Here is a 27,423-nt window from a genome sequence, read left to right on the forward strand (position 1 = left end):
GCCTGTACATGTTGTTAGTTATAGATGAAAGTAAAGCTAAAATGAATTCTCAGCCACATGGTTGATACACAGTAAAGGCCGAGTCACACTGCAGCGATAACGGAAACGATAACGATCACGCCGCTAAGAGAACGCATTCTATTGGTTGAAATGCTCCACTCGGAATACGCCCACGCTCATTCAACCAATAGAATGCGTTCTTTTTGTGTTGTGATCCTTTTCGTTATTGCTGCAGTGTGACTCGGCCTTAACACTCGAAAAGATTTTCATTGTATTTCTGTTTATAAGGGTCCTCAAAAAAGTTAACTTTAAACCTTTGAATTTTTTGAAGGTGTTCAAACTCAAAACCAAATACAAGTACAAATAAAATCTTTTGTACAGAGATTTGTTTCCTTATGTATTTTATTATTAGTCAATTATGTAATGTACACATAGTTTGAAACATCTGCATAGTAACCCCAAAATTAATAATAGAAATATATAAAATTCATCATGGAAGAATAATAATTAAGGCAACAATGGTGCATATAGTCATCCGTAAGACAATGCGTATAAAATCTGACTATTCTTGGAAGACAGTTAAACACTTTTTTTAAGAAGTCCGAAGTATAATTTGTCGTGGAAGAAACATCGATGAATGATTGTCATTTCCACAATCCATGACAACACTTGGCTATGGCTAAGGTTCTATCAGCCATTTTTAAAGACAATTGATTAGTGTACATGCTTTGAGTGGCTTAAAAAGCCACAGTCAAAACTATAACTTTGAAGGCTACACTTTTGAACCCATTAATTAATTTCCTTAAAACAGAAAGGTAAAACTGGCTTTATACTCAATCTTATCAGCTCATTTAAGAGACAATAACCTACTTGACAATATCTCAACCACCAATGTTCTTGTTTGAATTGCTACATCATTTCATTTCTTTTGGTTTCTGAAGTATTTAACATTTTTATTTCAAGTGATACTTCTAGCAGCCAGTGTGCTGCAATCTTGGTCAGGCTCCTGAACTTCACAGAATGATTACCATGCTATTTCACTTTGTATCAAACCAATGAGCAGACTACTTTCAACAGGGCATGGTTTTACCTGCTTGGGCAGTTTCACAAAGCACCAAGATATATCTGATGAGCTGTCAGCAGTATTGCCATACTGATTTGCATGGTAACATCACAGTTTGCTTAGCAAAATTAAGAGTGATTTTGCTTAGCAACATTAAGAGTGATTTTGCTTAGCAACATTAAGAGTGATTTGCAGTTAATATCAGTCTTAGCTCTTCCTGAAATCAAGCCCACGTAGTTTAGTCTATCATGGACAAAGTAGATTCTAGCAGCATGGAAAAGTCCCATTCAGAAGCGAGGTAAATATTAATATCAGATATTAACAAAAATAAGTGCTTAAAATGAATTATTAATGTTGTACATGTATATGAATGCAGCATAACACTATTACAATGTATTACAGTATACTACACACTAAACCTACACTTTACTTAGGTAGGGCATAGTTTAGGGGCAGCCCACCTTGTTGTGCTGTTATGGCTCTCTTATAACATTGGACTTATGTTATAAAAGAAAGCCATAACAGCCCAACAAAGTGGGCTAGGTTGGGGGGCACTGTTCAAGGGTCATCATCATCAGTCGGCTGCACAGCAGGCGGACACAAGCTTTTCCCATTCTCTCCTGTCTTGTGCTATTCTCCGAATCTCAAGCCAGGAGAGCAGAAAATCCGGAGAAACTAATCTTCCGATGTACTTGGGATACAGTAGGCGCTGACGACCTTGTTTGCGCCGGCCATGCGCTGGGGAGTCAACTGCTCCTAAAAGCACCTCACTTCTCCACATTAAGATATATAACCTTTGAATGTAAACTCATAATAATAATACTATTATTCTTATTATTATATAATATGCACATACTTTACAACTATTAATTATTGAAATGATGTGTCATCACATACAACAATTCAACCATAGAGACCCATAACATAACCAACCAAAAAAAATGTAAAAGTCGTTTATCATTGGCACCGAGAAGTTCATATAAAAAATACAAAAAAATATAGTTTTAGAAAAGTATTCTCTATCGTTGAAGTCATTGTGGAATTGTTGGGAATGTGTAAGATTCAGTTTACAAATGTCTCTTCTTAAATCCTACAAAATATACCAATGCATGCATAGCAAAAGCTGAACATTAAAGCCAATTAAGTCATGATCTGGGTCCAATTTCATAAAGCTGTTAAGCAGAAAATGCTGCTTAGCAAATTTCTTTGCTTAGCGAAAAACAAGTGGGGTACCGGTTACAACAATGTAAACTTTATAGCATGTCGGCTGGTAACATGTTTCTGGTAAGGAAGATTTGTCTGTGCTTAGCAATTTTTTTTGTGCTTACAGGGTTTATAAAATTGGGCCCTTCATCCCAATAATCCAAGTAGAAACAAATTGTAGTCAATGCCCCTATGTTTTAAACAGTGTAGTGCACATTTTTTAGACAAAACAATATTTACAAGTTAAATCTCATAATGGCTGCGTATGATGGGGATGCGAGGGTTTAATGGTTGCATATCAATCCAAAGATAATCTCCCTTATGATAAATGTAAACATATCTCCACCCATTAACTCTACAGCCACCCAACACACACATATAAATACAACCTACAGCTCACTTTGAAATTTCCCCCCACTGTGGTTTCGAAATGAAGAAAAACATCTGAATAATCTCTTCAAGTTGTTGTCAAAATGCAAGGACAAAAGTTTATAAAGTATTTGAATCAAAATTAAGGATGCTGTTCAAAACACATCTTCAAAAACGTGTTTCTAAATAATTTGGTCCACTTTCTGACCATTAATATTTACATTGGAAGTTTAGTGTAGAAGTAACATAGTATTATTAAATTCAATTTGGAACAGAATTTACACAAAAAAATAGCTTAGAAAACTAAGACTACAATGATTCCTTATTTCTTGTTTATATAAAAACTACTGTGGCAAATATTATAACTAAAAAATGTAGTACAATTATGTTGCATTTCTTATTTTCTTTTGCATTGTATATTAAAGACAGTCTTCTCATTCGGTGTATCTCAACATATGCATAAAATAACAAACCTGTGAAAATTTGAGCTCAATTGATCGTCGAGGTTGTGAGATATTAATGAAAGAAAAAACACCCTTGTCACACAAAGTTGTGTGCTTTCAGATGCTTGATTTTGAGACCTCAAAATCTAATTCTGAGGTCTCAAAATCAAATTCGTGGAAAATCACCTCTTTCTCGAAAAACTACGTTACTTCAGAGGGAGCCGTTTCTCACCAAGTGTTATATTACCAACAGCTCCCAATTACTCGTTACCTAGTAAGATTTTTATGGTAATAATTATTTTGAGTAATTACCAATAGTGTCCACTGCCTTTAAGAAAGACGTACAAAGTACATCCATAAATTGATGTATACTTTCTTTTTCTATAATACAAGGAATATGCCCCAAGGCTCTTGGAAGACGAGTTGCCATCATCTCAAGGAACTCAACATTTACCTGTGTACATTTCACCGCCATGCAGGTAATTACTGTTATATTTATCCAAATTTTCATTTTACTTTTATACATGTTGCATTCTAATACAAATATTGCATTAGGGAGAAATTTGACATGATTATTCATCCATGGTTTCCCCCCCACCCCAAAAAAAGAGGTTTTAAAACTGAAACCGCTTACATGAATCATTGGTATTCAGTTTAGGTGAGATTTTTAATTGATAAAGTCTTTGGTGGTGATGAGGTCGAACAGAACTCGACTTTCAGTCCATGATGTGCCCAAAATTAAAGATGAGTTCAGCCAAACAGCACCCTTGCAAATAAATTACATCTTTGCGAGGGTGTTTTTCAGGCTTTTGTGACATGCACAAGGAAGTCTTTAACAATTGAACATAAAGTACAAAATGAACTTGACCCAATTTCACAGCTCTGCTTACCATAAGCAATAAATCAGCACCACATAGGGAAGCAAGGAATTCCGTGCTTACATCAATCATTTTTTGCTTGTGCGCGTGCGTACTCCACGTTACTAGGCATTTCTACGCTTACACAGCTACGGCACAAATTCTGCGCTTTCACAGTAAGCAGAGATTGGTAATTGTAAGCGCAGAATTTGGTGGTAAGCAGAGCCATGAAAATGGGCTCTTATAAAGTCAGCTTATATGCAGCTTCTCAAAAATATCTTTGACTTCTCATCTCTCTTTTTTCATCAATTTTGTAGACTAGATAAAACATCAAGTTAATAATGAAAAAAACATGGAATGGTGAGATAGTTAAAAAATATATAATCAACTTATTATTGTTGCTTGCTTTTTTAGCACCTGTTACAAATAGCAAAATATAAAAGGATATCTTCACACATTATGTAATTATTTTCATAATTGGCTGGAACATTTTGTCCTTGAGGAAGTTGGCAAGGATCAAAATGAGACGCTCTTCTCTGATCGATATAAAATCTCTGCACAGTATTCTTTGACATCTCAATATGTTTTTAAATGCCGTCAAATTTCTTGGATTAAATTTTGGTTTAAAAAATTCTTAAAATTTTTTTTGTTTTGAATGCTTTTTGGGCAAATTGTTCAGTTTTAATCATGTTTGTTCAGTTCGAAGCTTTTGGAATGATTTAAGAACTTTGAATCAAACATAGACTTTGAATATTTTGGGATACATTAACCCCTTCCCCCATCAGTGCCAATGGTCTATTTTCTGTGAGGCCAACAAAGAAAGTGTTACCAATTGTATATGTCTGACCCATAATTTACATGCTATCCTGAAAGGGCAGTATCACTCATGAAATATTGTTGCCTTTTGGATGTACCAAGGCAACTCAAATAAGCAAGATACATTTTTTGGGGTGAGAAGGACTTTTTTCTGATTTCAAAATTTCGAACAATCTTAAAAAGCTGGGCATTTTAGGTTCAAAGACAAAAAAGAGCGGGCACTGAAAGAGTTAAGAAACTTCATTCAACACCGAGGAGCTTGGCAGCAGAATCGGCAGAATCCAACATCTGATCAATAACGGAGGAATCCTGTATCCCAAGAAGATTCTGAATAATATCTGAATTATCCGCCGTCCCGGAAACAAAGACATCTCTCCCACGACCTCTTGGCATCTTAACATCGCTGGCCGGATTATCAGACGGTCCCTCGGTGGAATCTTCATCCCAGGTTGAATCAAAGTTACTCCCTTCCATGTTGGTTTCCTCAAGGTCCGAGGCTGTTTCACCAACCTCCATCTCGCCGTCTTCACCAAAGTCATCAGTTTCCGAGTCACCGTCATCATCCCGCACCTCACCCTCCTCTAGATCCTCCTTATTATCTTCATTCTCATCTTCATCTGTGTCTTGGCTCTCATCACCCATCCCCTTAGAGCTTCCTCCTACGTCCGCATCCTTGACACCTCTAGGGACCTCTGGATCTTCGATGAAACCATTTTCCTTGACACCAGACTCTGCAAGTTCTTGGTTCCCTTCACCATCATTCTCAGATGACATCGCTGACTTCTGTTTCGCAATGAGTCTTAGAGTTTCCTCTTTGCTCTTGCCGTGAAGTTTCAGCATGTGACGCTGACAGTTGAACTTTGTGGTGAAGCTAGCAGAGCACTCCGTACAGCGGAATGGGTGCTCTAGAGTGTGGACTCGGTAATGTCGTTTCAACGTGGTCGCACTTTTGAATCGTTTGCAACAGTTGCTGCAGGAGTGGCGAGCATTCTTACGTTTGGATTTGCCCTTACGGCGTGACGGTTGCCCGCTACCCTCACCAGTGACGTATCCGAGACTTTCTGTGATGAGATTAATATCTTCACTGGTCACTGACAGATCCAATACAGGTTGGCTGTTAACTTGATCGCCTACTCTGGATGCACCGGGCCTGCTGCCATTGATATTCACCATCGTCGGCAGAGACTTCCTCTTCTTCTTTTTGAAAACGATTGGAAAAGGTTTACCCTTATGAGAAAAGAGATGTTTCTTCCTGGAAAAGCCATCGAGGGGTTTTCCCTCTTCACCGGTCACCGTCTTCTTAACGAGGGAGAGCGGTTTCTCATCATGGGATGAATGTCTCCTCTTTAAAAGAGGTTTATGTCGAGTCAGCTTAAGAGTTACGCCTGACATCCCTACTCGGCTGCGGAATTCGGAGCTCCCAAAAGGGCGAGTTCCTCCAAGCTTCGATGCTCGTCTCGCCAGAGCATTTCTGATGACAGATGCGGGTAGTTTCTTGACTTCGTTCTTGTAGCACTCGGGAAAGGGCACTCCAACATGCTGGACCTCGTAGTGTTTGATGAGCTTTAGTTTGGTGGAGTAAGCACAGTCGGGGCATCCCTCTAGGCAAGTGAAGGGGAGTTCTGGAGCTTTAGAACCAGGGCTGGCATTGAGACAGTGTCTACGTACAATGTGTCTCTCGCAATTCGACTTCGTTGAGAAGCTACTGTTACACTGAGGGCACTGGAATGGTTTGAGGCCAGTGTGCGTCAGGATGTGACGGCGCAGTGAGCTGATCCAGGGAAACTTACGGTTGCAGTACGGACACATCTCCTTCGTGGGTAGGTTGGATCTGTCTCGTTCAGTGACCCGCTCTTTGGGCTTTTGTGTCTCAAGCCCAGTTGTAGATTCTGACGATGACGCAATGGATTCATCGATGACTAAATCGTACTCCTCTGATAGCTCAATATCTGATCGTGCTGGTGTGTCCCACTCCGTCTGATCTTCAGATTTATTGGTGGGATTTTCTGGAACTGCAAACTCATTTTTGTTTTCGTTGTCTCCGGTTTCTTTTACACCATCTTTCTCTCCTTTCGGCTTTACCTGGGCCCCAGTCGGTGGGAAACAGACCTGGAAGTTGTTGCTGCTCGCGGCTAGAATCTTGGAAACGCTAGCCAGCTCCCCGCTTGCGTCCGACCCGAAGCTACTACCTGGGGACTTGAGAGTTTGGTTCTCAAGTAAATGCTCGACAGACATATCAGTGGCCTCAACTGATTCATGGGCAATCCGAACTCTAAGGCCTTGACTCGAGCGAGACATGAGCTTAAATTGCATCGGGGTGGCTACTTTGGGGATGAAGGACTGAGCGGGTGACTCACTCTTTGACTCGTCACCGTGTCGACGTTCAATATGTTTATCCAGGCTATCCTTCATGGTGAATGCAGCTTTACAATAGTAGCAGCGGTTAGGGCGCTCTGTGATGTGGGATCGGATGTGTTCTTTGAATACCGAACCACGCTTGAATGCTCGACTGCAGTGCGGACACACTAAGGCATCGATCACCTTGCTGTAGAACTTGTGATACACCCGTTTGAACCGTAGTCGGCCGAGACTGCTGTCAACTGGAGGAAGAAAGGAGGAGTTTTTCTCCTTGGGTAGACTCAGGTCGATGGGTGCATCCACGTCAGTCATGTTGGGCAAGGTGTAGGCACTCAGCCATGATTGGTCACTCAGGTCGCTATCGGAAGCTGCAAGAGGAGATTTCCTGCTGAAGTCAATTGGCGATAATTGTTCTCCGTTACTGGCAAATGAGTTGGCCATGGTTTGAGATATGTCCTTAGTCTCGACCTGCTTGACCATCATGAAGTTATCGAGATCGTCCTTCTCGATCTCAGGGTGGCATTTGGTGATGTGACGGGCGCAGTTGTTCTTGGAACTTAAGCCCGTCTGGCATTTGAGGCAAAAGAACTTACTCGGAGTTCGTTGATGAACCTTCAAGTGATTTTGTAAATCTCTGAAGAATCTGAACTCGCGGTTGCAGAGCTTGCAGAGTGTGTCCGGAGCCCGGAACTTATTAGGGGATGCCTCCCCCGGGGGTCCACCTGATGTGTTGTGAGTAATGTTCAACTCGATGTCTATCTTCGTCTCTTTTCCATGTCGTTTCTTGATGTGTCGCTCGCAGTTAGCCTTCGTTGTGAAAGGAAAGTCACACATCTTGCAAGAATAAGGGCGCTCCCCACTATGGGTTCTCATATGCCTCACTAAGGTGCTCTTATCAGCACTGGAGTAGTCACACAATAGACACTTGAAAGGTGTTAGCCCCAAGTGGCTGCGAAGATGTATCTTCAAAGCGCTGTACTGTGGGAAGTTTTCCTGACAGTGTTTGCAGACGTATTTACCGGTCTTCTTCTCATTCTTAGAGTCTCCCGCCGCCTCTTCGGTTTTCTCCACCTCATTCGGCTCGGATTCGCTTCCAACATCTTGAGATGTTTTCTCCTGTGTACTTGTTGCTGCATGCTCCACCTTGGTCTCGTCCCTGGCAACTTCCATGGGAAAGTGCATCTCTGTGGCTGGATCTCCTGAGCGGGGCTCGTGATCCGCTTGTCTGATGTGGGTTTTGTATTGGTCCGGCAAATGAGAGTGAGCGGGTGGGGGTTTACTCGCAAAGGTTACTTTGGACTTTGGTTTGGATGCCAAGGAGGTTGAGGTAGATGATAAGGCTGATGCTTTTACTGGAGACTGCTTCACACCTCGGCTGAGATGCTTCAGCATCAAGAGGGGGTTACTGGACGCTGATGTCGTCAGCGTCAATATCTTCCCCACGTCAGCAAAATCTCTATCTGCTTCGACTTCATCATCGGAGGCAAATCCTTGATCCGTGAAGGGAAATTTGCTTTTAGTTGGCGTTGCTTGCTGCACCGATGCCATGTTTTTGTTTGATGCATTTTTCACAATGGGAGACGGGCTGGGTTTGAGGTTCAATGTGGCCAAGAACTGTACCTGAGATGGGAATGTATGTGGAAGTTTACTGTAAAAAGCGCTAACTTTATCAGTAGGCTTGGCTTTTTGGAGCAGGACGTTTTCTTTACCATTCTTGAGGCCGACATCTTCCACTTGGCTCGTCATAGTCATATCCATAGCGGAGTGGTTCTTCTTTTTATGAAGGTCGAGGGCGCTAGAGCATGGGAATGCCTTAGAGCACACCTGACATATGAACTGGTGCACGATGCTGTTACAACGGCGTACATTTCGCTCGCACCACACTTGAGCTATCAGAGGGAACTTATCACACGAGATGTCTGCAACGCTACCGAGATCTTGAAAGCCTAAAGGTACATCCGGGGCAGGAGTCGTCTTGGTAGGACTGGGTTTCTTGTGAGACATCAGGGTGTGCATACGCAGGCCTCGGTGATTCTTGAATGTCGCCTCACACATATCGCACTTTATGATGACATTGGGGTGAAGATCCATGTGGGTCTGGAGCCCGTAGTGACACAAGAAGGCTTTACCGCAGATAGGGCAAGTCAATTCCTCCTCCTTGACTCTGGATTTGAGAGGACTATCTTCATCCTCAAGGGCAAGGCGCTTTTGCGGAGAAGTCGACTCTTTGTCAAGCTCATCTGAGTCAAGAAGACGTTTGGATGGGATTCGTTTACGCGGCTTACTGTACGCCGTCTCAGTAACGTACTCTCCTTCCGTGCTTACTGCAGCACCTTTCTCATGGGTCCGGATATGCCGCCTCATATTCCCATTCGTTGTAAACGCCATGGGGCAGATAGGGCACCTGTGCGGTCTCTCCCCAGAATGAATCAACATGTGACGATCCAGGGAGCTAGTGGAGCTGAGTTTCTTACCGCACAGCTTACAGGAATGCATCATGCCGTCCATGGTGGTGGTGTTGTGTTCTCTGAAGTGTAACGTCAAGTGATGTTTCTCCTGGAATTCTTCGGAGCAGACCGGGCAGGTGAGGCAGGTGTTGCCCTCCTCCATCGGGCGACGACGCTTGTAAATACCCTGCAGAAAATAAATAAATAAATAGAAAATAGATCATATAAATAAAAACACATTACCTGCCGCTCATTAAAAAAAAATTGTGAGTTAATAATTAGTTTATAGGGAGACCCCCAACAAAGGGCTGGATATCTCACTTGGTTCAAATCTCGCTCCAGTAATTTGTTGGGTTTTTTTCAAACCAAAATTGAGTTAAAGATTTCTCCAAGAAGTTACAATAAGGTGCGTTAACTTTTGGTAGTATTTGACTGAAAAGTTATTCAGGTTACATTGAAGAAATTTTTGGTTTAATTTCAGCACAATTCAAAATTAAAAAAAGTGTTGAAGTTATTTGTTTTTTCAAATGTTAAAAAAATTGATTAAGAGTATCATAACTTGCAATATTGGTTTCTACAAAATAATATATATAAATATATTAATATTCCATTTTGCTTCTTTCAACATCACTCAAGATGGTCGGTCTGGAGGTTTACTTCCACTTCAAAAACATTTATTTTACTTTCTAAAATCAATAACTTCCACTTCTCAAGTAACTGATTGTGACTCTGAGTTCTCAAACTATTTTTTTCAAAGCAGATCTCAAAACTCATCTTATTAAAGGAACATGTTGCCTTGGCTTTTTCTTTGAAACATTTATAACCGTTTGTTATAAAATGCTTATGGGTAGAAAGATGTTGTAAAAATAGAATACAATGATCCACACAAACATGCCTCAAAATTGCGTGGTTTTCCTTTTACCTCGTCGACTAACACGGTCGGCCATTTATGGAAGTCAAATTTTAGACTCCCATATATATGGCCGACCATGTTAGTTCGTAAAGTAAAAGGAAAACCACGCAATTTTGAGGCAAATCAGTGTGGATCATTGTATTCTACTTTTAAAACATCTTTCTACCCATGCATTTCATAACAAACTTGTATACACCAACTCGTCCGATCCAAGGCAACATGTCCCTTTAATCCTTGCTCTATGAATGAATCTATAGATGAATCAACAGCAAATTAGATTTTCATTTAACTTGCTCTATATTTGTTTATCTTCTTTGCCTACCTTTTCTCTGTTGAGCACTTTGCAAAAAGCTCTACATAAAACCGTGTTTTAATTACAAATTTCTTCTCTAATTTTGTCTTTGATAAACATAATTCATAATTGAGAAGGGAAAATGTGCTTATTATAATGACTGAAGTCCTTTTACGTTAATTTTTATACATAAACAGGAAATGGTTTCAAGTTTGTGTCATCACACATGATCACTATTCAGAGTCCCGATTCTGAATCATCTTATGTATCACTTTGAACTTTGGGAGGCCATAAAGTGTGTCTGCGATGTGCACAGCTGATACCTGTGTATAACACAGCTGTGAATCCATTTCAGAATATATTCAGTCATGCAAATTTTGCTCCGATGTAAAGCCTGGTTCATATTTACTGCGAATGCAAATGCCATTTGAATTTTGACGTAACAAATTCGTCAAACAAATAATTCGCAACAGTTTGAACTGCGAAACATTTACAGCGAAAACATCCATGTGACGTCAAAATTTGTATTGCATTCGCATTTGTAGGAGTATCAAAGTAGAAGTATGAATTGGGCTTAAGTCGAATTATTAAGAGGATGGTAAATGACATTTCTTTTTGCAATGTAATTCCCTCTCTCCCTCTCCCACCAATCCTCCCCGATTATTCTGCGAGACATTTAGTAACTGAATAATGCCTCATATCCTTCACTGAATCCTCCCGCAGCAGATACACATCTACAGACACAGACTATCATCATCCCTCACCTTTACCCAATTTGGATCTGCCAGTACGGATGTGTCAGAGGGTGAGCCGGCCGGCCTCTTGCTGGGCTCCGTCCCTCCTTTGGTGCCAGTCGTCGTCTCTCTCCTCTCCCCACTTGGGCTGTCACTCTGCACTGACTCAGTCTTGACTTCCTCTGATTTGGCCGGGGTACATCCCCAGTCGCCACTCACCTCCCCTCCGAGTGGATCCAGGCCAGCATCATGATGAGATGAATCGCCGACCGACAACGCTGCTGCTTGGTCATTACTCGTCGAGTCACCGTCATCCTCTTCCATCGGTAACGACGGCGTTACATCACCTGTCTCACGTTGATCTCCGCAATCAATGCTGGCAGCCAGATTCAAGGGTTGTACATCTGACTCAGCAGGTAACGATGACATTGCCGTGGGTCTCTTGAGCTCAGAGGACCCACGGCTATTGGGTACTTGATGGATACTCTCAGGCAGGTCAGGTTTGTCTACGGCGCTTACATCCCTCAGGTTGTCCACCTGTTGACTTTCCAATTCATCCTTGTCTACATCAGTTTCCAAACTAACATCATCTGTCACTCCATTCACTGGGGAGTTATTCAAACTCTTTGACGCCCCCTTGCTCTTCTTCCCACTTGGCGCTTTCACCTTCGCTACTCCTTCAGTAGAGCGTCGTCTTTCACTTCTTAACTCAGCACCAATCATCCTGTTCTCCTCAGCCGCAGCGATCTTTCCCAGTTTATATCGCTGAGCAGCGTTCTTACGCGAGGTCCGTCTGAGACCCGGACGCTCTGATCTGAGTTGAGCAACAGGCTTGGTCTTCTTGATCTTTTGATCCTTCTTAGCACCTGAGTGGCTCCCCCTAGTTTCTCTCATGCTGCTTTGTCTGTTCTTAACGTCCGCCATGTCCACTTCCTGGATGTCAGCAATTTGTCCATCAGTCGAGGATGGGACTTCCTTTTCCCCTTCGCCTCCAGAAAAATCTGCATAGATAATGAGATGCAAAAAGCAATCAATTTACCGACACCAGATCAAGAAATAAAGTCACTTGCATAAATAATGTTTACATTTCCAGGCCTTGAACTTCGCTCTGAAGGGGCGCAGCAATTTCCCTCTGGTAAGGGGCACTTCAGTGTAGGGAAATGTAAACTTGTATTGGAACTTTGCAAAGGGCACCACAAGAAAAGCACACGGCATCACGGCAAATGCTGTTGGTTATTTAGAGGCCTGCATTTCTGCGATGAGAATGTGAAAATTTCCTTCCATAGATAATGAGATGCTAACAGCAATCAGTTACTGTAACACATCTCTTAAAGTCACTTGCATAGATAATGTTTACGTTTCTGATGAAAATGGGGGAAATATCTTTTCTTTTTCCACTAAATTTCACATTCATTTTCATAGGGGACTTCCACATATAAGGAGCTTATTGAAAATAAAAGTGCTCATATTTACACAATCCTTACATGATCGAACAAAAGAGTATCTCTAACCATTGAACAACTCAAGAAGGTCACAACAATTCACTTTTACACACACTCAATGTACAAGAATTAACATCAAAGTACAACACACATTGAAATATCAAAATGTTTGTAAATGAAAACAATGAACAAAGTCTACATTTTTACAAGCATACATGTACTCAATGAATATTCAGTTAATAATAGATTTGTTGAACTTCCTTTTTTTCTCTGCCTACATAATCTGGCCGCAGATGCAGGCCATTGCTCATCGTTGTTTTAAATCCTACTCTAGTAAATTTGTCTTTGTTCCTCCCAAACTCATTTAAAACTGTATCCAGGCAGTTTCCCCTTTTTTACTTTTTTATTTGATAGCTCATTTAACAAAGTGAACCCTACAAATCTCTCAACATTTAAGTATTTACTAGATTCACTTTGAGAACAAAAATTATTTGTCAATCAAAACACATTTTTGGCTAAAGATGTCAATTTGGATGAAAACTGTTTGACTAGAAAAAGTAAACTACTTTCTCATGAAACTGTTCTGTTGATTTGTCACAAAGAATTTTAGTCACTGAAAAAGAAGCTGACATTACTAGATTGCCGAAAATCCTGAGCGGCTATGTTCGCCCAGGAAGAATAATCTGTAATCTGATAAATGTTTCATCCAGAACTATTTCTAAAGTTGAATTGTGTGTGAATTCTTCTCTCTAAACCTACATTCCTTTAAAGCCATTGGACCCTTTCGGTTCAGAAAAAAAGAAAAAAGTTCACAGATTTACAAATAACTTACAGGGTTTACAGAAGGCAAGGGTGAAAGACTTCTCTTGAAATATTATTCCATGAAATGCTTTACTTTTTGAGAAAACAGCAAAACAATATAAATTCTTGTTAACGAGAATTACGGATTTATTTTAAAAACATGTCATGACACGGCGAAACGCGCGGAAACAAGGGTGGGTTTTTCCGTTGTTTTCTCCCGACTCCGATGACCGATTGAGCCTAAATTTTCACAGGTTTGTTATTTGATATAGAAGTTGTGGTACACAAAGTGTGGGCCTTGGACAACACTGTTTACCGAAAGGGTCCAATGGCTTTAAAGAGAAAGTTCCCATAAATGTAAATTTAAAAACATTATCAACAGCTGAAGCGCTTCCTACCAAGTAAGTTTTTATGACCACTAATTTTTGGAGTAATTATCGAAGGTATACCCTCCCTTTAAAATCAAGTTTAGAGATGGTAAAACAATTAATTGTAAAAGGTAAGGTTGCGTGCATGTCATCTTGTGGGGGCAGATGGCCACTTTCCTTATAGTGCACAGAAAAATTAAAAGAATATTTTGATGAGGCAACAAGGCTAGGAACTGTGTAACAGCTTCAGTTCTCTGACGTTTGGCCAAGGGAAGAATTAACATTACCACAATATTCACTGATACACCGATACAAGAAACGAAAGTAATTCACATTAAAAAGAGACCGATACTACCTGTAGAATCAATCCCAGCATGGCTGTACAGAAAATACATCAAAAGGGAAATGAAACACTTCACGATCAATTTAATTTATGTCAAATCTTACACTCGATATTTCTAAATTTAGTTTGAGTGATAAATAAAATATGAAGAAAGAAAAACAAAATTCCACAGAAGCTTTATTACTTGCTTTGGTGCAGTAGTTTTTGAGAAATGTGTCAAACAATGTCACACAAAATATTTTGTCTCGGGGATGAAAATTATTTTAACACTGCTCTGTGATTTTCACTTTTTTGTTTTCCTCCAAAACTTGACGACTATAATGAAGCTGAAACTTCTACAGGTAAATTACATACATCAAGTCATGACCCCCCCAAAAAAAAGGTATCAAAACCCTTTAAAAACTTACAACATTTGAAAAAATATATCTAATACTGTTGTCTGTTCTCATCATCTCATAAAGTATTTTAAAAACACCACTTCTTCCCTCAGCCAGCCACCAAAAACAGAGCATCCTTCACCCCCAAAAATATCATTAAAAAAAAACCTCGAGTGAAATAATTCCATTCAAGGCACCATCAGTTTATCACATCTTCTCTCCATTATCACACATCACCATGTTGAAACCACACCAAGCAACAAAAAAAATAGTTACCTTTTAATAATTCTCGGACAAAAACAAGGAAGTTGTTAGTTCTCTGGTTTTGGCCTCTCCAGGAAGTTGTGCATCATGGCATCCAGCGCATCAATAAACTAACAGTGCCGGACTCTAAAACTCTCTCTCTCTTTCATTCCTTGAAGGACCTTGCCTCTACTACAACCCATGAAACCGAGCACAGGAAGTGTGCCATACTAAAGTAATCATCCTGTTAGAGCCACAAGGTCTTTTTTTGTCTTCTAACGATAAACACTCTTCATCACCCCTTCATCCACTCCCAAGGTGGACTCTTCCAAAAAACTAAAAACCACCCCAAAATAAATCCCAAAGGAAAAAAATGACAATTATTTTTCTATCAAAGTCAAAGAGTCATGAACAAGAATTATAAGCCATACATTGAGGCTACGTAGTTTAACTCACAACGTTCGGAGTCTGTGGTTTTTCCCATCTGACTGGAGTGAATGATAGGCCACAGTATCAGCTGCACCAGCCAGCACACACAGGGATGAACTCGGTAGGACGAGGGGAAAAAAATGAAATGAATCATTGAGGCCAAACTTTGTTGTTGGAAGATACCACTTTTCCGAGCTGTAGGGGTGTTGGCAACATCCACATACCATGGAATTGAATAGGTGACCTCTTAGTGGAAACCTCATCATAGCTGAGTGCAGCTGGGAGAGGATGACCCTGATGGCAACCCCCCCCCCCACGAGATTCTTTGTTAGCTTCTATAATCACCTGTATGATGTTGCTATGTATTGAGACTAGTATACTAAACACAGGAGACCTTCAGACGTGCTGACATTGAGATGTGCTTGGGATTAAGTTACTTGTTCCTGATCTATAAAGTGGGCTAGGCATTCCCAGAAGGTAGTGTTGAGACCATGAGAGGAGATTAAGAGTTTGAAAAGAAACAACAAACTACGTCAAGAGGAACGATCAAAAAGAAAAACCCATGAACTTTAAAGTCATTCAACATAAATAGACAGTAAATTATTTTAGGAGTCTGTATCCACAATCCTCGCATACATGTGATTAAACGTAAAGGTTGATTTCTATTAGTCCAGTACTAATTGCTTGATGTATCATTCATTCATTGATGGTTTATTCATGAAAAAAATTCCATGGCAGCCAAAGGCTGAATTATGAACATTTTGTATATCAAGTCAATATGATAAAAAAGGAAAGCTAGTCAAAAATGCTGACCCAAACTAAATCTGGTCTGAAAAATATCAATACTACCCAAGTCCACATATAGGATACCAACATTTGGGATTAGCCCACAGATAAAAACAAATTGTAAGCCAGTTTACTTTTTGTTTATCCCAATCGTTTATATTGTAATTACAATGTACAAAACCAACAGACTAATACAATAAATCCCTCACAACAAAAGGGCAAACTACTGACCATAAAAAAAAACATGTACAGCCATTAAACAATAACTACAATGAAAACTTGTGATAAAGCATACAGCCTGGGTTTGTAGTAAACACTGCTCTATTAACTTCCATGTCAACTCTATCACCCATTCACAACACATTAACATCACAAGGTTATAGTACAGGATGACCATCCATTGGCCGTCAGTCCCTATCAGTGCAAACAATTTAGTTAGGAGGGACCCAGACTGCGCCAACACAACCACCCGGGTAACGGAATGACCTGGCCTTGACTTTTTCACACGGCATTTTGGAGGAGACGGGTATTAAAGAAAAAAATGAGCATGGAGCAAAACAGATGAAGTCAATCGTATCCCGGTTATTTTGTTCGTCCAATCTTAGTAACTATCATCACAGAGTTTTTTAGGATGCAGATTTTATACACTTTACAAGTCATGTATGATGTACAAATCATGTACAAATCAATGCAAGTAAGAGGAATAAAAAAATATTAAGATGCATTAAGTCACTACCAACAACTGTGCAAAATCATTTAAAAAAACTTGACTGTCTCATATCTTTGTACGCAAGGTTTTAGCCAAGATCTCCTGGTAATTTTTTCATCTAATCTCTTTTTATAATAATTAACACTAAGTCTAGAGTAAAAATGAGACAAGTCTTTAGGATGAAGACCTTATAGACTTTACTACTATATACAAAGCAAGGATTGATGATGAAGATAACTAACTAAAATTATATATTAGTAACATAAACATTATTTTTGTAGAAAAGAACGTCTCAACTCATGCCTCATATCCTTGTTCGCAAACGTTTTAACCAGGATTTGGTAAAAGGGTGTCCACATTTCCTGGAAATTGAAAAATTGGTTGTCCAAATTGCTCATTTTTAATACACATGTAAATGCTGTACAACAAAACACACAGACACCTCTATTGCTTTTAGATGCTCATCTGTTTCGACTCTTTGATGGATGTATAGTGTTGAACTTGTTACGATTCTAAATTGTAAATTGATGGTAAGAATGATTAACGCAACCTAATTCATTCAACGACACATGTATATTAATTAAAGTAATACGCTAACGGAGGTTCAACTTGAATGATTGGGCTTTCAAGCCGAGAAGTTTCTGTCAAACATCAAAAACATTGGATGAAACTTCTTAAAGTCACTGGACACATTTGGTAAAAGTCAAAGACCATCATTCTTGACTTGTTGTATCCCAACATAAAATAACAAACCTGTGGAAATTTGGATTCAATTGGTCGTCGAAATTGCAAGAGAATAATGGAAGAAAAAACACCCTATTTGCACCAGTTATGTGTGCTTTCAGATACCAAATAACAAAGCTTCAGGCCTGATGTATTTTAGTATTGAGTGAGAAAATACCTCTTCCTCAAAAACTAAGTTACCTCAGAGGGAGCCGTTTCTCACCATGTTTTATACAATAAACAGCTCTCCATTGCTTGTTACCAAGTCAGTTTTTATGCTAACAATCATTTTGAGTAATTACCAATAGTGTACAGTGCCTTTAACTCAGGAACGTGAGGAAGATGTCATGAATCAATAACATCGGGTATCCATTTCCCAAATGTTTTTCTTTCATGGGTTTTTAAAATACTCGTCTGCAACAGCGACCCCTTGACACTTGCATCTCTGCTTATATATAGACTTTTGTATCTGATAAAGGTTTCAACAAGTTGCAGTATAAACACTGATAAAAAAATACATACTAAAACCGACATGTAGATATCAATAAAAAATACTAATTTGTAAAGCATCCATTTGGCATACAGGTTCAATCGTTTTCATCTTCTATATTTCAAGAATCATTAAAAGGTCACTAAATTCAGTGGATGTGTTGCAGTTAATAGCATCTAAAATGGCTTTATGGATCAACACATTGCTCTTGACATCTTTTTTAATTTGTCATATTTTGTTCCTCATTTCTAAAATATAAGAGTAATTAAATTTTCTTCATGGTAGCTGTTGACATGCAAGTGTTCTTTTTGGCTGTAAATGTGATGTTATATTTGTTGTAAGAATGTCATCAATAATGCTGCATCCCCTTAAAGGCACTGTACACTATTGGTAATTACTCAAAATACTTGTTAGCATAAAAACCTACTAAGTAACAATCAATGGAGAGCTGCTGACAGTATACATGTAAAACATTGTGAGAAACGGCTCCCTCGTAACATAGTTTTTGAGAAAGAGGTAATTTTTTTACTCAAATATTTAAATACCTCAGGCCTGAAGCCTTTTTTTATGAATCTGAAGGCACACAAAGTTGCACAACAAGGGTGTCTTTTCTTTCGTTCTTCCTTCTCGCAACTTCGATGACCAATTGAGTCCTAATTTTCACAGCTTTGTTATTTTATGAACATGTTGGGATACACCAAGTGAGAATACTGGTCCTTGACAAAATTACCAAAGGTGTCCCGTGCCTTTAAAGATAAATATTTGTGATAAAAATCATCCATATTGCAACTCTGTAAACCATTGACATGAAGTACTGATAGTGTTTCCTCATAATAACTACTGTTGTTATAACGCTCTGTCTAAACTGCCTTTACTAACAAAAAACTCCAACCAGCAATGTCCATAAGAAATAAACCCGGTTTACATGGGAGAGATCTACAATGGATGCAAGTCAAACTACACAGAGCTAAATAATCCTACCAGTATCTATCTTAAAATTATGCAGAAACGACGAGTGATGACTTTATATCTTCAGACAGTCATTGTGATTGATAGCTTGAATAAAGAGGAAAAACTGTTTGCTCATAACCATCAAACATAGGATATGTCAAAGTCTCTCATATAGACAGTTTTTTTAGCTACTTATTTAATTGAACTCAACTTCTTTATTTATTTATTTCAACTGGTAAGCCTCATCCTGCTTTTGCCTTTGATAAATTTTTTGGATATATGGCGCTTTATAAATGCTGTATTATTATCCTTTATAAGGAAATATTTCCGTATCCCAACGCTTTTTTAAACTCATTTTTACCAACGGAATATCTCATTTGAGTAAATTCGATACTTCGATATGGACATTTTCCCCTTTCTTAAAACCAAGACTGCCACAGTTTGTCTTCCATTTGTTAAGATAAAATCCCAAATAACATTGTTCAGGGTTAATTTATTTGTATCAGGCCTTGAACTTTTCAGTGTCTTGAAGGGGCACAGCATCTTTCCTCTAGTCGAAGGGGGCACTTCTGTGAGAAAAGTCTAAACTTGTATTGGGACTTTGCAAAGGGCATCACAGCAAAAGAAGAGGACACCACAGCAAAATGAGCAGAGGACACCACAGCAATTGCTGTGGCCTGTGGGTGTCCTGGGTTATTTTGAAACCTGTTGTATTAGTTAATTGATTTATTAAATGATTTGCTTTACATACATGTTCAGCTCCAACGGGGGTGTATAACAAGAATGAATTTGAGACAATTGCCTCCGAACTGGTGCGTTGAGAGGTCCTGGGAGCAGAAGGGAAGAGTATTTTAAGGGGTAGCCAGGGTAAAGGAATAAACGGCATCAAGGAAGTGACAGCCTTTTGAGAGCACTCCACATGGGAAGCCTTACATCCTGACTCCCACTCTAGTAACATGATCTGCGCTGTAGAGATAAATGTATCCATGGATAATATTATGTTGTTTAGAGTCTCGGTAGGGATACAGCAGAGATCATATCCCGTTTAGTCGTAACAGAGTTGAGTTTGGGTTTCTGTATTTATCATCAACAGAACATTGTTTAAATCATAATTTATTTTACTTTTTGACTTTCTGCGAGATACTATCCGGAACTATCCCAAAATCAACAAAACGTTCCATTTGCTTGCATCTCATCACACCAACAGGCCATGAACTTCGCGCTTGAAGGGGCACAGCCATTCTCCTCTAATAAGGAGCACTTCCATGAGGAAAATGTTCATTTGTATAGTAACTTTGTGCCCCAAATCACAGGGCACCACAGCGATTTCTGTGGGTGCTGTGGGTTATTTCAAAGCCTGCACCAACCAGACTGCAGTGGTTTGGGAAAACAAAACTAACAAAAAATCCTAACAAATCATGAGATGTGGGGGAATTTTGAGAGGGGATGGGTAACGGACGATTTTGTAGGATAATTGTTTCATAATAGTCATGTTTCAGAAAATCATCACTGATGATAAACTTACATCATTTGAAACTGAAAGAAATCTAGTCTTGAATCTCATGAAGTTTTGAGGTGAAATGTCGGCAAGCTGTCGCTCGTGTTTTGTTTTTGAACGCTGTTCCTTGACAAGCCCCGCTTTTTGAAAACCAGACTCTGCATTTATTCTATATTGACGATACTTTTTTCTTTCTTGATGATGATTATGGGGAAATAAACTTTGCTTTGAATTGAACTGAATTGTCAGGTGGTACCTTAGGGCGTAACATTCATCAGAAAAAAAATCCTTTAAACAATGATGTTTTAAGGTTAGATTTTGGAGTAGACTTTATAAGGGTCATATTACTGCAGTGTACTTTATCTTAGAAGCCATTACTCATATCAACACATCCAACCTCATCAATTTGCAATTGCATATTTTCTCTTATCAAAAAAGTTAATCTTCATAAATCATTAACTAAAGAAACAGGCCAGGACATTGGCACTCCCCCTTGTGTGTAAACAGCATCTCACGATAAAGACATGGAGAGCTCTGCTGAAGGAATTATTGGTGTTTAATTGAATTTATTAATCATCTACAATAACCAGTCAAACATACTTTATCCCAACTCACTGCCACACCAATGACAACATTACTAATTCCTCTGGTCTGAATTTCATTTAAAGCATTTTTTTAATAAAATTAAAATAACAACTTTTTTTATTTGTCTGAAAAAGAAGAAGACGGAAACGGACTTAAGTAGGAATAATTTCATGCCTGCATTTTAGTCTTTGATAGCGAGAAGATGTTTGCATCTCACCTGCTTTTATGTTTGGAATATAATTTTAGTTATTTTTAGGAGTTTTTTTTGTGTTTCTGTGTTTGTTGCTCTTTGCTTTTTTGGGATGCGGGTTGTTTCTGACAATAGTAACAAAACATTCCTTAAAAAATGACTGATGATTCTCACCACAGTAATACAACCAATACACTAAACATCTTTGGACCAATTTGTCTATTGACCTCACAAGATACCAAAATGTCCTTCCATTCAATCACATCCTACCAAGGCCAGACAATAATTCCATTTTTCACAATTTTAAATTCCATTTATATTCAAATCAGAGACTACTATAAAAAAAAACTCTTCTTTCTATCTTCCCTAGACTAGACACCCGAGCATTCAGGGCCAAGTGAAGCGTAGATGCAACACACACACACACACAAAGATATCTTGTTTGCACAATGCTTTGGCATGGCCTGCCATGTACCAAACTTTACTAAACGCTGAACTTTAGTTTCTAGATGTGTTTGCTGCATGGGCTTGTGGCGACAACTCCTCCTTTGGTAGTTGGAGTGTCAGGGGGGGTAGGCTTATCAAGTAGTGGCACAGACTCTACCAGGTTACGATCAGACAATCGCCTTACTAGGATGAATCATGATTGAATCATGAAGGGTCATGTGGAGTAGGGGTGTGAAGGAAGGAGGACAACTTATACAGGCCTACAATTTTCAAAGTTGCATCCTTAGGGGTCGTTGTCAGTTGTCACACAAGAAGCAACTTTAACAGGCAACTTGGAGGCAACCAACTGCAGTGCATGCTACCGGATCACTTTGGTAGCACATGAGTAATTTTTCAAACAATCTCTTTTGATTCCCAAGAAAATTATGAATACATTATTCAAAAATTAATCGATTCGCTTCTTCTTATTTGTTGAGATTGCCTGGGATTGGTGGTTTGTAAATTGTCTCGTGTGACAAGACCCGTAGTGTACATGTACATAAAACATTCGCACTAGAGCTTGAAAAAAAAAAAAAAAAAAAATAATAATAATAATAATAATAATAATAATAACAGGTATTTATATTGCGCTTTTCCAAAACATGATCAAAGCGCATAACAAAGAAAAGGATAAATTAAAACTAGCTAGAACAAATCATAAATCTACTATTTAGGAAAGAGATAGGTTTGAAGTTTTTGTCTTTAGTTTTTGAAACATCACCAGAACAATTTGTGAACTCCACTTATAAAAAGACTTTCTTAACCATCCTCAGAACATTTACATAAAATGTCAATTAACTTTTAGTTATACATCCAAATGACATTAAAATGGTTGCCTGTGATGGATATGAAAGGCTCTCATCCACAGGACCTGCATTTCCTGTAAGAATATTACTCATAATAAAACACATCAACTTGATTGAAGATTATTAACACACAAAGGGACAAGGACAAACGGTTTCATACTTGTTCTCTACTGGCTACTGAAGAGTGACTGATGAAAAAAAGCAAATTACCTGGGGCTCATCTTTTTGTCATGTCACATATCTTTCTCAAAACTTCTTTCTTTTTAGATTCTGTTCTGAAATACATACTAATCTTTTAATTCGATCAGTATACTTGTTGATTGTTAACTTAGTTCTGAAAATTATTTAAACTAATTTCTCTCTCGTCATGTCACATCTTTCTCAAAACAAATAAATAAACAATACCTGTGTCCATGATAAATTATTACTCATAATAAAACACATCAGTTTATCACTAAAATGGTGCATGAAAGGGTTGAAACACAAATTGTGACTTTGTTTTTAAACATTTATACTGATTCCAATCATCCTCAGCCAACTTAATCTTAAGTGCTGTCGTCTTGGTGATTTGTTGGAACCCAAGCAGCCTTCAAATACCACATAAATAACCATCAATAATAACATGACAACACCAGTTCCTGTTCTTAGAAACTCACATACTCATGTTCACATATTGATTCATAAAGTGTTTCCTAAATAACCAGAGCATTGGAATCCTAACAATTATACTTTATAGTATACCCAAGGTTTTATCCATGGTAATCTAAATTTGCTGAAAATTTAAAAACTGAATGTCCAAATTGTACACCTGCAATACATATGTAATGTACATGTAACATATTAGAGTGTCCAAATTAAAACGGGGCCAACACTATGATTGTACTTATTCCCTTTAAACGTTGTGCATTTAGGAATTCATTATATAATGAGAGCATCTACACTTCATAACACACAAGTCTCCTCCTTATTAACACCAAAGAGCAAACAAGCTCATTTGCATGTACTGTAACAGATAAAACCGATTGTCCGAATTTAAAATAGGGTTTCCAAATTGTATATAGGATGCCAAAAAGGCACCCAGACACCCTCTTGCTAACGCTTTGATTATTATAGCCTACTTTAAGTAACCCCTTTAGACTTTGTGCATTTAGGTATTGATTATAATGAGAGCATCCTACAATTGGAACTGTCTTCAATAACACACAAGTCTCCTCCTTATTCACACCAAAGAGCAAACAAGCCTTTTAAACTACCAGCAACCACACTGCTCAGTCAACCTTGTTCTAGTTCCCTTTTTTCCCACTGGGAGCCATTGATGCAGCCCAGAGAGGCAAACAACCACTGGATGATGCTGACAGTCTGAATCAACAATCCCAAAGGTTAGGAGCAAAGTATACTCCCCCATCCAGTGTGTGTACTCTACATAGCCTGAGCTGCAGAGCTATTTGCATGCTCTGATGGTGTGATAACAATAGGTTTGGGTCAAGGTGTATGCCTCTCTTTGCCTGCCGTGTTTCTCTACAGCAGTCCTCCCCTCCGCCTCACTCGCTCTGGCGGCGGCTCACCGTAATCTAAAATCTATTATTGTTTTCAGGCCTGAGAACTACGGTTCAGCGAGTGACAAAGCACATCAAACTTATTTTTCTCTTTGCTCGGTAAACATCATACTTGGTGACCTAGAGTTTCGATGGTGCTGAAGTGGTACTGTTAGTTCTATTTGGAGGTGACAACAATGGGTGGATGAGAAAGAAAAACTGCCTCATGAAAACACAAAAATATTCCTGAGCACGGAAAGTGAACTGAGAGAAAACAGGAAACTGAGGGGGCAAAATCCAGCCGGTTATCTAAAAAGATGAACATCTGAAGAGAACACAGACATCCTTGAGATGAACCATTATTTCATTCAAAGTATTTTATTGGACAGTATGAAGATGTCGCATCCATTACCCTGAATTTGTTTTACAACGTCAAGTCTTTATTTTGAAAATAGTGTTTTTATTCCATAGAAATTTATATCATTGTCAAAATCTCTGTCAAGTCCCCTGAATGCTTTAAGACCAATCATGGTTACTGTTTTTCCAAACAGCCTTGCTTTGATAATTTTAATTTGAGTGGGGGAAACTGTTTGGTGATGCCCTAAGACATTCACCGAAAATATTTGAAAGAATTTAGTTATTCAGAAGAAAACAATTATTTGGAACTTTGATAAGTTTTTTTGTGAGAAGTTTTGAAGAAAAAAACAATTAAATTATTGGTTAAAACTGAGATACCTAATTTTTTAAAAGCTGCATGATTTTTCAAACACCTATTTAAAAATGAATGTACAGTTTTGCGTGCTCCTTTTAAATTCTATAAACAACATAGTTTCTGTAATTACTGGATCAACCTTGTAAACAAGTTTCTTAAATTTTGTTAGTTCTTCAAAGCAGGAATAAGTAAAACCTCCCAAAACTTTTTTAACACTCACAAAAAAATAACAAGTAACTAGTAAGGGGAAAAGAAAATTATTTTCGATTAAAAATACACCAGATAAACAATTACATCATCTTCCATTATTCTTATTGTAGAAAACATCCTTGTTATCGTTTGACTTTTGATGTGAAAAATCAATAAATCAATAGGCTCTAAACCAATCAATAAACAACTATCAAAATAAAGTCTTATAGACTTGCTAAGTTCCCTCGTTTCCAAAACATTAAAAACATTCTCTATTTATATTTACAAGAAAAGATGACACTACAAATTTCAAATCAGATTTCAAGTTATTGCATCCTTTATAAACAAAGTTATGAAGAGAGTTATCCTTGTCATTTACACACTTGATCCACATCAGCAAAAGTAATTTGAATATCTCCCAAGTGACCAGTCAAAAATACCCCTAGATGCACCATCAGGTCAAACCAGTTGATGACAAGGCATAAACACTCCTTGAAACTAGGCTAACTCTAAAAACAGATAAGTGTGTTCATCAGAACAGAACACCACATGTACATCAAAACACAATCTTCATCATTACTATCAATTTATCATTATTCACTCACCCCCCCCCCCTTAACAATAAAACACACAAATAAAAAACCCCTCCATACATAACAACTAAAGATGTATAACTCATTTACCAGGCATCCTCTTCAAACGCACGGCCATGTCACGCCGAAGTCTTTTCACCATCGCTATCTATTTCTCACTGTCTAGAAACCCAGCCAGATTTTTTTCTTCTTCTATTCTACACCCGAGGCCTGTCTCCATGGCCGCGGTGGTATTGTCCCCAAAGCACTACGCCACACTACTACAGTCCTTGATTATCAATAATGAAACAAAAAACTGCCTCTTTAAACACCCGGCAAGTTAAAAGAACACCTGTGAAAATGCAAGCGCGACCCATTCACGAAGCCGTTGGTAACAGCAGTTCATTATACGGGTGCGGTTGGTTGGTTGGTTGGTTGCATCATGGCTGCTGGCGACAACTTGTTGAGCAGAGGCAAAGCACAGCCAGCAACTTAAGAGGTCAGATGTATCGCGGCGACCGGGCGGATGTGCCGTGTTGAGAATGCAGACAGTAATACGATGTAGCTTACATGCAATGCAAGTCCCATCACTACACCACACACACATCAAGTAGGAAGTTCAGAAAAGACAAAATGACTGCCAGTGCCGCCGCGTGGCAACAACGACTCTTGCATTGAAAAAAAAAAACTACACACACATAAACCGTCTCAACTTTTAGGACGATCCCCAAAAGATGAGATAATCAAAAGTTTTCACTTCACTTTTTCATCACACTCATTTCAGAAACAAACTCTTTAAAACTCCACACCAAACAGACTCATGTTCTTTTCATATGATTCAGACCCAATCACCAACAAGATGGAAGATGGAATTTAGTGTCAGAAGAAATTAAAACTACGATCCCAAACAATTACAGACATTATTAGCTGCATCCTTTAACAAAGGGTAGATCGTGCTGCACGCAGTGGTTGGATTGCTAGATCCGTCACTCCCACACACGTATAAAACATGAGAAAGAATGCATTGGTCCCAAAAAGCAAGAGGAACTCTCGACACTTTCAACAGGATGTCAGCCATGTTCAAATCAATCATCCAACCACTAATAAACTGTCTTTTGTTTTCACATAGGGAGCAATGCTCCATGATATGATCGGATGATTTCACCGAGAATTCCTTACCTGTTCTCCTTGCAGGAACGGCTTGCTTTCGGCGAGACATGATGCAGTCCCTGGTCGTCCCACAGAAGAGATGGGATGCGGCCCGGCGGCAGTCTAGTGTACCTTGTCACGCTCTAATGTGCAACCTCATGAATAATGCATACTTCTTTTTACGTGGTACATCTCAGTCTACTGTAGTCCCAGATCCCGGATTGATAAAAGCCTTTTGCAGACAGTGGTGCTCCAGCTCCCTACCCCTTTCCGTGTGTACTGTGTGCAGCAGAGAACCTGCCTGCCAACGCATCAAAGGCGGAAACAGACGTGAAACGCATGCGCAACTACCCGGGGTATCCTCCCCCCCTAAACACCCGGCATCATCACATGACGACAACTTGCCAGTGTAGGCTTACTCCAGAAAACACCACACAGAGTTTAGGTTTGAGAGAGAGAGGAGATTTCAATACAAGGTCACCTCAGCTATTGCTAGTAGTAGTAGGTAGCTTTTATCACGGCCAGTACACGTAGAAAGAATAGA

General features: G+C 39.0%; 2 protein-coding genes across 4 annotated transcripts; one reads left to right on the forward strand and one right to left on the reverse strand.

Moving 5' to 3' along the window:
• The first annotated feature begins 175 nt into the window (after window positions 1–175).
• On the forward strand, window positions 176–27,309 carry LOC117288940. The gene is made up of 3 exons (XM_033769816.1): window positions 176–1,361; window positions 3,472–3,557; window positions 26,925–27,309. The coding sequence occupies exons 1-3, from the start codon at window positions 1,312–1,314 to the stop codon at window positions 27,290–27,292; spliced, it is 504 nt and encodes a 167-aa protein (XP_033625707.1). The 5' UTR covers window positions 176–1,311; the 3' UTR covers window positions 27,293–27,309.
• LOC117288939 (ras-responsive element-binding protein 1-like) lies at window positions 4,105–26,984 on the reverse strand. Of its 3 annotated transcripts, none has more exons than XM_033769814.1 (3): window positions 26,910–26,984; window positions 11,526–12,496; window positions 4,105–9,743 (listed from the first exon to the last, which is right to left on the reverse strand). In XM_033769814.1, exons 1-3 carry the CDS (start codon window positions 26,947–26,949, stop codon window positions 4,992–4,994), a joined length of 5,763 nt encoding a protein of 1,920 aa, XP_033625705.1. In that variant the 5' UTR covers window positions 26,950–26,984; the 3' UTR covers window positions 4,105–4,991. The 3 variants fall into 3 exon arrangements, with proteins under 3 accessions (XP_033625705.1, XP_033625704.1, XP_033625706.1); XM_033769813.1 differs by lacking the exon at window positions 26,910–26,984 and adding an exon at window positions 25,842–26,156; XM_033769815.1 differs by lacking the exon at window positions 26,910–26,984 and adding an exon at window positions 15,526–15,636.
• Window positions 27,310–27,423: the final 114 nt, after the last annotated feature.

This window comes from Asterias rubens, chromosome 4, assembly GCF_902459465.1.
Source record: "Asterias rubens chromosome 4, eAstRub1.3, whole genome shotgun sequence".
Taxonomy (NCBI): domain Eukaryota; kingdom Metazoa; phylum Echinodermata; class Asteroidea; order Forcipulatida; family Asteriidae; genus Asterias; species Asterias rubens.

What these genes read in the sequence shown, in the direction of transcription:
- LOC117288940 (XM_033769816.1), top strand. Translation starts at nt 1,312, where the DNA reads ATGGACAAAGTAGATTCTAGCAGCATGGAAAAGTCCCATTCAGAAGCG. An exon ending in AAGTCCCATTCAGAAGCGAG is followed by an intron (nt 1,362 to 3,471) that starts GTAAATATTAAT and finishes CTATAATACAAG; the next exon opens with GAATATGCCCCAAGGCTCTT. An exon ending in TACATTTCACCGCCATGCAG is followed by an intron (nt 3,558 to 26,924) that starts GTAATTACTGTT and finishes TTCTCCTTGCAG; the next exon opens with GAACGGCTTGCTTTCGGCGA.
- LOC117288939 (XM_033769813.1), bottom strand. Translation starts at nt 25,893, where the DNA reads ATGGTGAAAAGACTTCGGCGTGACATGGCCGTGCGTTTGAAGAGGATG. An exon ending in GCGTTTGAAGAGGATGCCTG is followed by an intron (nt 12,497 to 25,841) that starts GTAAATGAGTTA and finishes TTATCTATGCAG; the next exon opens with ATTTTTCTGGAGGCGAAGGG. An exon ending in CAGATCCAAATTGGGTAAAG is followed by an intron (nt 9,744 to 11,525) that starts GTGAGGGATGAT and finishes TATTTTCTGCAG; the next exon opens with GGTATTTACAAGCGTCGTCG.